Source organism: Mobula birostris, chromosome 1 (assembly GCF_030028105.1).
Source record: "Mobula birostris isolate sMobBir1 chromosome 1, sMobBir1.hap1, whole genome shotgun sequence".
NCBI classification, from domain to species: domain Eukaryota; kingdom Metazoa; phylum Chordata; class Chondrichthyes; order Myliobatiformes; family Myliobatidae; genus Mobula; species Mobula birostris.
In genome coordinates, this window is record NC_092370.1 from 215,712,613 (window position 1) to 215,726,431 (window position 13,819).

Here is a 13,819-nt window from a genome sequence, read left to right on the forward strand (position 1 = left end):
CTTCAAAGAGTAAAGCCCCAGCTCCCTTAATCTCTGATCATAATGCATACTCTCTAAACCAGGCAGCATCCTGGTAAATCTCCGCTGTACCCTTTTCAATGCTTCCACATCCTTCCTATAGTGAGGTGACCAGAACTGGACACAGTACTCCAAGTGTGGCCTAACCAGAGTTTTATAGAGCTGCATCATTACATTGCGACTCTTAAACTCTATCCCTCGACTTATGAAAGCTAACACCCCATAAGCTTTCTTAACTACCCTATCCACCTGTGAGGCAACTCTCAGGGATCTGTGGACGTGTACCCCCAGATTCCTCTGCTCCTCCACACTACCAAGTATCCTACCATTTACTTGTACTCTGCCTTGGAGTTTGTCCTTCCAAAGTGTACCACCTCACACTTCTCCGGGTTGAACTTCATCTGCCACTTATCAGTCCACTTTTGCATCCTATCTGTCTGCAATCTTTGACAATCCTCTACACTATCTACAACACCACCAACCTTTGTGTCGTCTGCAAACTTGCCAACCCACCCTTCTACCTCCACATCCAGGTTGTTAATAAAAATCACGAAAGGTAGAGGTCTCAGAACAGATCCTTGTGGGACACCACTAGTCACAACCCTCCAATCTGAATGTACTCCCTCCACCACCACCCTCTGCCTTCTGCAGGTAAGCCAATTCTGAATCCACCTGGCCAAAATTCCCTGGATCCCATGCCTTCTGACTTTCTGAATAACCCTACCGTGTGGAACCTTGTCAAATGCCTTACTAAAATCCATATAGATCACATCCACTGCACTACCCTCATCTATATGCCTGGTCACCTCCTCAAAGAACTCTATCAGGCTTGTTAGACACAATCTGCCCTTCACAAAGCCATGCTGACTGTCTCTGATCAGGCCATGACTCTCTAAATGCCCAGAGATCCTATCTCTAAGAACCTTTTCCAACAGCTTTCCCACCACAGACGTAAGGCTCACTGGTCTATAATTACCCGCACTATCCCTACTACCTTTTTTGAACAAGGGGACAACATTCGCCTCCCTCCAATCCTCCGGTACCATTCCCGTGGACAACGAGGACATAAAGATCCTAGCCAGAGGCTCAGCAATCTCTTCCCTCGCCTCGTTGAGCAGCCTGGGGAATATTCCGTCAGGCCCCGGGGACTTATCCGTCCTAATGTATTTTAACAACTCCAACACCTCCTCTCCCTTAATATCAACATGCTCCAGATCATCAACCTCACTCATATTGTCCTCACCATCATCAAGTTCCCTCTCATTGGTAAATACTGAAGAGAAGTATTCATTGAGGACCTCACTCACTTCCACAGCCTCCAGGCACATCTTCCCACCTTTATCTCTAATTGGTCCTACCTTCACTCCTGTCATCCTTTTGTTCTTCACATAATTGAAGAATGCCTTGGGGTTTTCCTTTACCCTACTCACCAAGGCCTTCTCATGCCCCCTCTTGCTCTTCTCAGCCCCTTCTTAAGCTCCTTTCTTGCTTCCCTATATTCCTCAATAGACTCATCTGATCCTTGCTTCCTAAATCTCATGTATGCTGCCTTCTTCCACCTGACTAGATTTTCCACCTTACTTGTCACCCATGGTTCCTTCACCCTACCATTCTTTATCTTCCTCACCAGGACAAATTTATCCCTAACATCCTGCAAGAGATCTCTACATAACAACCACATGTCCATAGTACATTTCCCTGCAAAAACATCATCCCAATTCACACCCACAAGTTCTAGCCTTATAGCCTCATAATTTGCCCTTCTCCAATTAAAAATTTCCCTGTCCTCTCTGATTCTATCCTTTTCCATGATAATGCTAAAGGCCAGGGAGCAGTGGTCACTGTCCCCCAGATGCTCACCCACTGAGAGATCTGTGACCTGACCCGGTTCATTACCTAGTACTAGATCTAGTATGGCATTCCTCCTAGTCGGCCTGTCGATATACTGTGACAGGAATCTGTCCTGGACACACTTAACAAACTCTGCCCCATCTAAACCCTTGGAACTAATCAGGTGCCAATCAATATTAGGGAAGTTAAAGTCACGCATGATAACAACCCTCTTATTTTTGCACCTTTCCAAAATCTGCCTCCCAATCTGCTCCTCTGTATCTCTGCTGTTACCAGGGGGCCTATAGAATACCCCCTGTTCCTGACTTCCACCCATATTGACTCAAAAGAGGATCCTGCTACATTACCCACCCTTTCTGTAGCTGTAATAGTATCCCTGACCAGTAATGCCAGCCCTCCTCCCCTTTCTCCCTCCTCTCTATCCCTTTTAAAGCACTGAAATCCAGGAATATTGAGAATCCATTCCTGCCCTGGTGCCAGCCAAGTCTCTGTAATGGCCACTACATCATAATTCCATGTATGTATCCAAGCTCTCAGTTCATCACCTTTGTTTCTGATGCTTCTTGCATTGAGGTACACACACTTCAGCCCTTCTACCATACTGTCTTTACACCGTTTATTCTGCTTCTCTTTCCTCAAAGCCTCTCTATACGTTAGATCTGGCTTTACTCCGTGCACTTCTTTCACAGCTCTATTGCTCCGGGTCCCATCCCCCTTGCAAATTAGTTCTGGGATCCGGACTATAGGGAAGATGTGACACTGCTGGAAAGAACGTAAAAGAGGTTTACCAGGATTTTGCCTAGGATAGAGATTTCAATTATGAGGAGAGATTGGAAAGTCTTAATCTGTTATTCCTGAATTGGAAGAGGTGTAGGGGGCACATAGTTGAGATATTTAAAATTATGAGGACTATTGATAGGACAAGCTACAGGAAAATTTATTTTCTCTTATCAGTTGGATGTAAAACTAAATGATATAGATTACTGTAAGATATTTAGAAGGCATCTGAAGAGGGGCTTTTTCACCCAGAAGGTGGTGAGTACCTGGAATACACTGCTGGACAGAGTGGTTGTACCAGAGTCACTGATGGCATTTCAGAATTGGCTGCATGAGCACTTGAATTATCTAGGCTCACAAGCTATTAGCCAAGTGCTATTAGATAGATGAATAAGGATGGGTCAGTCCCATTGAATAGCGTAATAATTAGTGATTAAGTTCAAGAAAAAGTTATGTAGGTTTTTAGAGATTAAGGGAATTAATGGGAGTAGACTAAGTGCAGGACAGTGGTATGGTAGTAAAGTTCAGTCACTGTCTTATTGAAAGGCAGAGCCTACTTTTATTTGCATACACCTACTTTTATTTCCTATATTTTTAAATCTAAGCAATCTCCAGAAGCTGGGTAGGAGGCAGATGAAGCAGTCTCATTTGTCAATAACTAGACCACTATCTTAAAACACTTATTCTCTACACCACTGTCACACTGTGCTGCTAATCTGTTAATTCTACAGAATGCACTGTGAAAACAAATAGGTTTGAACAGCACTTCTAAAACTTGCAATTTGCAGCAAATATGAGATTATCTTCACAATGTAGGCTGCAAAGATCCACTACCACTTTTTCAAGATCAAACCATTATTGGTCACAAATTGTGGCCTTACTAACAATACCTCTATCTGCAGAATGAGGTTTAAAGTGTGATTTACATTGTCATGAATTAATTTTACAAGTATTGACTGATAAAATAGTATGATGATATTTTATAGTATCATGTAGAACTGTAAGATGTGTCAATTTGTTCTAATAGGCTGAATATAATAAGCAGATATGCTCTGAATATGAAGAGGACAGGGATGATCACCCTCATAATTTGGATTGTGAAAAGCTACAAGAATGTTTTGAATGTCCTTGTCACAACTGTGTTCCAAGGTAATTACAGTAATTATAATACATATAGATCTATCCATCATTGAAGTATTGGACCTCACAGCAATTTTCCCTTTTTCCCCCTTTCCTTTTCCCTATGGTTCAAATTATTTCTATGACCTCCAACCTCCATTATTTTTTACTGAGTAAATTGTGTGGAGGGATTGTTTACTGAGTCTCTGTGGGATGGAAGTTAGAAACAGGAAGGGGTCAATAATTCTTCTGGATGTTTTTTATAGACCACCCAATAGTAACAGGGACATGGAGGAGAAAATAGGGAGACAGGTTTTGGAAAGCTGTAGTAATAACAGGGTTGTCATGGTGGGAGATTGTAATTTCCCAAATATTGATTGGCATCTCGCTGGAGCAAAGGGTTTAGATAGGGTGGAGTAAGTTAGGTGTGTTCAGGAAGGTTTCCTGACACAATATATAGATAGGCCTGCAAGAGGAGAGGCTGTACTTGATCTGGTATTAGGAAATGAACCTGGTCAGGTATCGAGTCTGTCAGTGGGAGAGCATTTTGGAGAAAGTGATCACAATTCGTTGCCATAGCATTGGAGAGGGATAGGATCAGACAAGTTGGGGAAGTGTTTAATTGGAGTAAGGGGAAATATGAAGCAATCAGGCAGGAACTTGGAAGCATAAATTGGGAACAGATATTGTCAGGGAAATGTATGGCAGAAATGTGGCAAATGTTTAGGGGATATTTGCGAGACGTTCTGCATAGGTACGTTCCAATGAAACGGAAGGAATGGTAGGGGACAGGAACCATGATGTACAAAGGCTGTTGAAAATCTAGTCACGAGGAAAAGAAAAGCTTACGAAAGGTTCAAACAACTAGGTAATGATAGAGATCTAGAAGGTTATAAGGCTAGCAGGAAAGCGCTTAAGAATGAAATTAAGAGAGCTGGAAGGGGCCATGAGAAGACCTTGGCAAACAGGATTAAAGAAAACCCCAAAGCATTCTACAAATATGTGAAGAGCAAGAGGATAAGACATAAGGGAATAGGACCAATCAAGTGTGACAGTGGAAAAGTGTGTATGGAACTGGAGGAGATAGCAGAGATACTTAATGAATACTTTGCTTCAGTATTCACTACTGAAAAGGATCTTGGGGATTGTAGGGATGACTTACAGCGGACTGAAAGGCTTTAGCATATAGACATTAAGAAAGAGGATGTGCTGCAGCTTTTGGAAAGCCTCAAATTGGTTAAGTCTCCGGAACCAGATGAAATGTACCCCAGGCTACTGTGGGAAGCAAGGGAGGAGATTGCTGAACCTCTAGCAATGATCTTTGCATCATCAATGGGGATGGGAGAAGTTCTGGAGGATTGGAGGATTGCAGATGTTGTTCCCTTATTCAAGAAAGGGAGTAGAGATAGCCCAGGAAATTATAGACCAGTGAGTCTTACTTCAGTGGTTGATAAGTTGATGGAAAAGATCCTGAGAGGCAGGATTTATGAATATTTGGAGAGGCATAATATAATTAGGAATAGTCAGCATGGCTTTGTCAAAGGCAGGTCATGTCTTATGAGCCTGATTGAATTTTCTGAGGATGTGACTAAACACGTTGATGAAGGAAGAGCTGTAGATGTAGTGTATATGGATTTCAGCAAGGCATTTGATAAGGTACCCATGCAAGGCTTATTGAGAAAGTAAGGAAGCATGGGATCTATGGGGACCTTGCTTTGTGGATCCAGAATTGGCTTGCTCACAGAAGACAAAGAGTGGTTGTAGACGGGTCATATTCTGCATGGAGGTCGGTGACCAGTGATATGCCTCAGGGATCTGTTCTGGGACCCCTTCTCTCCATGATTTTTATAAATGACCTGGATGAGGAAGTGGAGGGATAGGTTAGTGAATTTGCTGATGACACAAAAGGTTGGGGGTGTTGTGGATAGTGTGGAGGGCTGTCAGAGATTATAGCGGGACTTCGATTGGATGGAAAACTGGGCTGACAAGTGGCAGATGGAGTTCAACCCAGATAAGTCTCAGGTGGTTCATTTTGGTAGGTCAAATATGATGGCAGAATATAGTATTAATGGTAAGGCACTGGCAGTGTGGATGATCAGAGGGATCTTGGGGTCTGAGTCCATAGGACATTCAAAGCTACCACACAGGTTGACTGTGTGGTTAAGAAGGCATATCGTGCATCGGCCTTTATCAACCATGGGATTGAGTTGATAAGAACCGAGAGGTAATGTTACAGCTATATAGGAGCCTGGTCAGACCCCACTTGGAGTACTGTGCCCAATTCTCGTCACCTCACTACAGGAAGGATGTGAAAAATATAGAAAGGGTGCAGAGAAGATTTACAAGGATGTTGCCTGGATTGGGGAGCATACCTTATGAGAATAGGTTGGGTGAACTCGGCCTTTACTCCTTGGAGCGGTGGAGGATGAGAGGTGACCTGATAGAGGTGTATAAGGTGGTGAGAGACATTGATTGTGTGGCTAGTCAGAGGCTTTTTCCCAGGGCTGAAAAGGCTAACAGGAGAGGGCACAGTTTTAAGATGCTTGGAAGTAAGTACAGAGGGGATGTCAGGGGCAAGTTTTTACGCAGAGAGTAATGGGCTGCTGGCAACGGTGGTGGAGGCAGGTACGATAGGATCTTTTAAGAGGCTCCTGGATAGGTACATGGAGCTTAGAAAAATAGAGAGCTATGGGTAACCTTAGGTAATTTCTAAAGTAAGTATGTGTTCGGCACAGCATTGTGGGCTGAAGAGCCAGTATTGTGCTGTAGGTTTTCTATGTTTCTATTATCTATTCAATTGTCTGAGGTTCAATTCACCTGAAGCTTTTTGAAATCCATTCAATACTTACAAAGGAGCATTTCGAATGCTGTTTTTATATAAAAAGGTGTAATTTATTTAATTTTGATAAATGTTGTTTTATTTCACTTTTCCCAAACTAAGTGATGCTGCTAGTAACTGGAATTGCAGCTGCCCCCTGTGGTCAGTTAAGTGAAGCTGCAGTTAACTGAGTGAATTCATATTATGATAAAATTGTACAATCACATTATTAAAGAATAAACAAACTTCAGCTATTTTTAACTGTACAAATTGAAACAGCAACTTATCCAAAACACAATTGTTTGAAGAACTGACAAAACAAAACTTAAAAAAGAATTTAGGCACATAAAAATAATAGAGAAGGATGCAATCATATTTCAGTAACATAATTGCACAACTTTCGGCATGGAAGGAGACACAATTATAGCAGATAAACATTTTGCACAAAACCAGAAATGTTGACACCTTTGTCTGATATCTTCAGAACGAATTACTCTGGTTAGATAGCTCTGCTGCCAAGAATCCTAATTCTAGTGGTATGCTGCATTCTGGTTGATGAACATAAGAAAATAATGCCCTTTGAAAGGGTAGGAAGGGTTTGTTGGAAAACAGCATTTTTAAATGGAATGCATCAATGAGCTTAATATAAACTGGGAAGAATTTGTGTTATTGCTGCATGCATTAAAGAAGCCATAAAATGTAAGAATTTTTTTTTAAAGTATGAGAAAAGTACATACCACAGCAAATGTAGAATCATTAGGAATGACAACACTAAAATAATAACATTTTCAGATGCATAAAAATATAAGGCAAATATAAGGTAAATAATTAAATTCAGTGAAAATTTGGAACCATCATCTTGCCAGCCCATTCTGAACATTAGGGGCTTCAGTTTTAAAAGGAAGTTTCTTATGCTTATATACAAGTAATCACATTTATGCTTATCTTTTGAAGATATCTTACCTCCGATAAGCTTTGACTGTAAAAAGAATTTCTAAAATTCTTGGATAAAGTGTAAAATGTAGACAAATATTAAGCAGATAGTTGATATTTTGTGTTATTTGAGACTAAAAAGGAATCTTAGAAGAGTTACAGTAAGAATTTCAGCATTCAATTCAATTCAAGTATATATGAATACTCTTGAATACAGCCAAATGAGACAACTTTTTTACTAGGTCAAGGTGCAAAGCACAGTACTAACAGTCACACACGTTAAGCACACATGATCACAATCAATGTCATGAAAAGTTTGTGGCTTGATGCATACAAATCAACAACACATGTAGAATATGAGTAAAAATAGAATGATGTTGATCCCATAGCCCACTATATTATCTGTCGACTGGTCCCCGATGCCCCCCAGGCGGTACCGTGGCTTTGAGGGCCAGTCATCGCTCCGACGCCTGACTCCCACTAGGTGAATCCGTGACTTTGAGGCCCAGTTCTCGTACATACAAGCGCATATAGAATGTTAGTAAAAACCCAACCAGACAAATATATATGTATATAGTCCAGACCCATCAGTCCATTTTAAATCTTCGGTCACTCCAACTGTGCTATGCCGCCCCTAATAGAGTACGATGGCTCCTACGCCTCTCCTCCTGCGGCTAAAAAGCAAGTGACCCTGCAGCTTGAAGCCCAAATCCATTGAGTACCGCTAAAAAATCTGCAGTCGGCCACGACAAAGCTTGTTTTTTGCCGAGCGAACCCCTGGGAGGGCAGGTCCGACTCTGTTCTGGAAACCGTGCCACACTGCCCCGGTGAAGCACAGTGGCTTCATCCTCTCACTCCAGGTGGCTGCAAACAGACGACACCATGGCCTCAGGCCTAGTCCATGCTACAACTGAGAGTTAGGCCACCTCAATCCACCTCTGCTTGCATCCATTAAATCAGTGAATTTAGCTTGCTGCATACCAAATTAACAATATCCAAAGGAGTTTTACGACCACAAGAAAAGAGACCATGACAGCCACTCACTATTTGACTGTGAGTCTCCAACGACTTGGGCAGCAGCACATTGCGCAGCTCCTTCATTATCTCCGTCAGCGAGCAGCTCGCTGTAATGGTGTAGACCTCCAGTCCTTTGAGTTCTTAACATATAGCAGAATCTTGTGATCATTAAACGTACATTTAAGTGGAACGGTAGCACCTTTTGTTGACTCCGTAGAAGTCGCTGTGACCAGTCGCAGCGCCATTTTGCTGAAATTTAAAAACTTTCAATGTCAACTGAACAGGATAGCTTGAAGCTATTATTGATAGGATCATATTTGAAATACTGTGTGTATTATTGGTATCGATGTCTTAATGTATGTAGAGCAGTTTAGAGAAGGTTTACCAGACTAATACTTGGAATGGCTGGGTTAACTAATGAGAGGTGATTGGACTGTCTAGGCTTTTACGTGCCAGATATTAGATAATGAGTGGGAATTTGATTGAAACAAATAAAATCCTTGAGTTTTTTTTTGTGAGAGAATCCAGAACTGGAGGATAACAGTTGGAATAAAAAGTGATCTGAGATGTAGTTTAAGCATATTTTTTGTTCTCTCAGAGGATTATGAGTCTTTGGAACTCTCTCCTTCAAAGGATAGTGAAAGAAGAATCTTTCATTATTTTTATGATAGAGACAGATAACATTCTTGATAGGTAAGGGTGAAAATTTCCTGGGAGTTAGACCATAAGGACATAAGAAATAAGTGCAGGAGTAGGCCATCTGGCCTGTCAGGCCTGCTCCATCATTCAATAAGATAATGGCTGACCTGGCCATGGACTCATCTCCACCTACCTGCCTTTTCCTCATAACCCTTAGTTGCGCTACTATGCAAAAATCTATCCAACCTTGTCTTAAATATATTTACTGAGGCAGTCTCCACTGCTTCATTGGGCAGAGAATCCCACAGATTCACCATTTTCTGGGAAAAGTAGTTCCTTCTCATCTCCATCCTAAATCTACTCCCTGAATCTTGAGGCTTAGTTCTAGTCTCACCTACTAGTGTAAACAACTTTCCTGCCTCTATCTCATCTATCCCCTTCACAATTTTATATCTTTCCATAAGATCTCCTTTCATTCTTCTGAATCCCGGCAAGTACAGTCCCAGGCAGCTCAATCGCTCCATATAGTCTAACCCCCTCATCTCTGGATTCAACCTGGTAAACCCCCTCTGCACTGCCTCCAAAGTCAGTATAACCTTCTTCAAGTAAGGACACCAGAACTGCACATAGTACTCCAGGTATGGCCTCACCAGTACCCTGTACAGTTGCAGTCTAACCTCTCTGCTCTTAAGTTCAATCCTTCTAGCAATGAAGGCCAATATTATATTTGCCTTCTTGATAGCCTGCTGTACCTGCAAACTAACCTTTTGTGATTCATGCACAAGCACTCCCAAGTCGCTCTGTACTGCAGCGTGCTGCAATTTTTTTGCCATTTAAATAATAATCTGCTCTTTCATTCTTCCTTCCAAAGTAGATGATCTCGCATTTACCAACATTGTACTCTGTCTGCCAGACCTTTTCATACTCGCTTAACCTATCTATATCTCTCTGCAGAATCTCCGTATAATTTGCATTTCCACTCAATTTAGTATCATCAGCAAGCTTAGATACACTACACTTGGCGCCCTCTTCCAGATCATTAATGTATATCGTGAACAGTTGCTGGCCCAGCACCGACCCCTGCGACACACCGCTCACCACTGATTGCCAACCAGAGTAACATCATGTATCCCAACTCTCTGCTTTCTATTAGTTAACCAATCCTCTATCCATGATAATATATTACCCTCAACTCTATGCATCCTTATCTTATGGATAAATCTTTTATGTGGCACCTTATCGAAAGCCTTCTGGAAATCCAAGTAAATAACATCCATCTATTCCCCTCTATCCACTGTGCTCATTATATACTCAAAGAACTTCAATAAGTTTGTCTAACAGGACCTGCCTTTACTGAATCCATGCTGTGACTGCCTGATGGATCCATTTCTTTCCAAATGCCTCGCTATTTCTTCTTTAATGATAGTTTCAAGCATTTTCCCAACTACAGATGTTAAACTATCCTGCCTTTTGCCTACATCTTTTTTTTGAACAGTGGTGTGATATTCACCATCTTCCAATCCACCGGGACCTGCCCAGAGTCCAGAGAATTTTGGTAAATCATCACCAAAGCCTCTACTATAACTTCTGCCATTTCTTTCAGTATCCTGGAATGCATTCCATCAGGACCAGGAGACTTATCTATCTTCAGACCCACAAGTTTGCTCAGCACTATCTCTTTAGTGATAGCTATTATATTAAGGTTCTCACCTCCCATCAAATCCATAACATCTCTCTTTGGTATGTTAGATGTGTCCTGCACCGTGAAGCCTGACACAAAATAGTCATTTAAAGCCTTGTCCATTTCCTTATTACCCAATATCAATTCCCCCTTCTCGTCCTCCAAGGGACACATATTCACTTTAGCTACCCTTTTTCACTTTATAGTTGGCAAGAATGCAGAATTGAGGTCTCAAGCAGATCACCCATGATCTGAGTAAACAGCAGAACAGCTCAAGGGATCAAGTAGCCTACTCCTGCATTTAATTCATAAATTTTTATGCAAGCGATCAATTTTATTTATAACAAAATGTATCAGTAGTAGCTTTTTTTGTATATTTTTATAATTTTTTAATTATTTATAATTGTTGCATGTTGCACCAGCACACAACAGCAAATTCCCATTACATGTATATGTATACAGTGAGTAAAGTTATTCCTTAAATCTTAACTACATCCAGATGTTTCTAGGAAACAATTAAAAATTGCCACCTATTCTTTCTGATCAAGGTCTCTTTTGCAATTAGTATATCAAGCAATCTAATGTGAATGTTTTTTGAAGCAGATAAGACTCCAGTTGGCTTCCCTATGTGATGACAGAAATTCTTAATGTGTCTCGATGGTTACATTTTCAAAAGTGGGGGAAATCTATTGTTAAACTTGTCTGAAGATTCCTTAGCCTGTTTAAATTTCACTTAAATTAACAAATTACACCTTAATTCTATTAATACTTTTGTGACACTTTTCACTGGTTAATATTCCATTCCTTCTACAAAAGAATCTGTAATGTAGAAATATGTCATTTGACTCTGGTCTTGCCAGTATTTTTATTCCACACAGGCTTCTTTCCACTTTAATCACCTGTTCCCACCCTGCCTGTATCACTTTCTTTTCCTTCCCTCTCGGGTACATCAAGCCAATTTTTAAATTTGTCAAGTCAATTTAACTTACACTTTATACAGCAGAGTCTTTCATGCACTTACCACTTTTTGAACTGAGAAGTGTCTCCTAAATTGTTAATTTATTCTGTTAGCATCAATCTTTAAGTGTTAGCATCAATCAATATTTGTGTTCACTTGTTCTGAACGCAGCCAAGTGTGGAATTTATTTTCTAAGCTATATTAAATTCTTTCATTGAAAACCCTTGTGTTCTCTCCTCTTAGTCATTTATTCAGAGAGAAGAGCACAAGCCTGTGCAGTCATTCCTGAACATAAAATTTAGAATAGTACAGCACTGAACTGATCCTGATGCCAATTTATACTAAATGACCTCCTCCTGAATATCTCCCATATCCCTCCATTCTCTTCGTGTGTTGAAATAAAAGCCTCTTAAATTCCATCAATTTACCTGTTTCCAGTACCACCCCGGTAACCCATTCCAGGGACCTAACACTCTTTGAGCAAAAGAGAACTTGCCCCTCTTGTATTTTTTAAAATTTCATCTCTTTAACCTTAAAAGCATATCCTCTTGTGTTTGACGTCTGGAAAATATTCTGACTACTTTATTTATGTCTCTCATAATTTAAAAATCTTTTATCAGTCTCCCCTCAGTTCGGTGAAAGGGGTGGGGGGAAGAGGGAAAGTTGTACTTAAGTGTTCTCAGGATGAGGCTTTCCATTTTAGAACATATGAGAAATCTTATTTCAAAGAGCAGGGTTTCCTTCCACCACCATTGATGCTGCTCTCATCCTCATCTCCTCCACTTCCAAATGATCTGCCCTCACCCCTACTCCCACCATCATAACAAGGATAACGTTCCCCCTGTCCTTAACTGCCACCCCACGAGCTTCTGTACACAGCACTTCATTCTCTGTAATTTCAGCCACCTCCAAAGGGATTCCTACCACTAGGCAATCTTTTCCTTCCCCCACTCTCCACCTTCCGTAGGGATTGCTGAGTTCATGACTCCCTTACTCACTCATCCCTCCCCACTGATCACTCTGGCACTTATCTCTACAAGTGTGTTAAGTGCTATACCTACCCCTACACCATTTAAAACCCCAAACAGTCCTTCCAGCTGAGGTGACACTTCACCTGCGAATTGTTCGGGGTCATGTATTGTATCTAGTGCTCCCAATGTGGCCTCCTGTACCTTAATGCGATCCAACACTGATTGCAAGATCGCTTTGCCAAGCACCTTCACTCCATCCGTTGCAAATGGCAGGATCTCCTAGTGGTTATGTATTCTAATTTGACTTCCCATTCCCATTCTGACAGATCTGTCTGTAACCCTCAGGTTCGGCTAGTGGATATGTCTAGGGGAAGACAGTCTCTGGCCCCGCCAAACTTGTGAAATCTTGTTTGTGTGGATGCTATGTGATGTTTTCCCCTGTTACAAATCAGTACCACGAAATAACTAACAGTACACCCCATATGCAAATAAATGATTGAGCTTTATAACTCTTAATTTGACTGTAGGGTTAGTAAAGAAAACAAAAAGTAAAAGGGCTCATTTTAATGAAACAGTCTAATGTGCAAGTTGAAGCTCACGATTTTCCTGTCCGTTCGTTCTCCTTCGATTTTCCCTGGACGTCGTCAACTCCCAACCCCATTCCAAGTCACTCCGTCCTGCAGTCTACGACCTCTCCGTTCTGGCATCAAGAAAGAAAACACTCCCCTCATGGGACACTGCACATTCCAAAGCCCCCGTTATCTCTATTCAAAACCCAAACGCTGCTGCTACAGAGAAACCATTACATTAACAGTGAAGCTTTTCCCAGGGTGTTATATGTCCATGGTCTCCTTTACTGCCACGATGAGGCCACAGTAAAGTTGGAGCAACACTACATATACCTGTGCAACCTCCAACCTGATGGCATGAACATTGATTTCTCTAACTTCCAATAATTTCTCTCCTCCTCTCTATTTCCATTCCCCATTCTGGTTACCCTCTCACCCCTTCTCCTAAATTGCCCATCATTTCCCTCT

General features: G+C 41.3%; 1 protein-coding gene across 6 annotated transcripts in view; it reads left to right on the forward strand.

Annotated features, from left to right (window-relative positions):
• LOC140204441 (spermatogenesis-associated protein 7-like) overlaps nt 1-13,819 on the forward strand; it is a 95,594-nt gene that overhangs the window by 61,172 nt on the left and 20,603 nt on the right. For all 6 annotated transcript variants that reach the window (XM_072271163.1, XM_072271172.1, XM_072271178.1 and 3 more), the window contains one exon: nt 3,674-3,795. In XM_072271163.1, the coding sequence (XP_072127264.1) occupies nt 3,674-3,795 (122 nt within the window). The remainder of the gene's footprint in view (nt 1-3,673; nt 3,796-13,819) is intronic.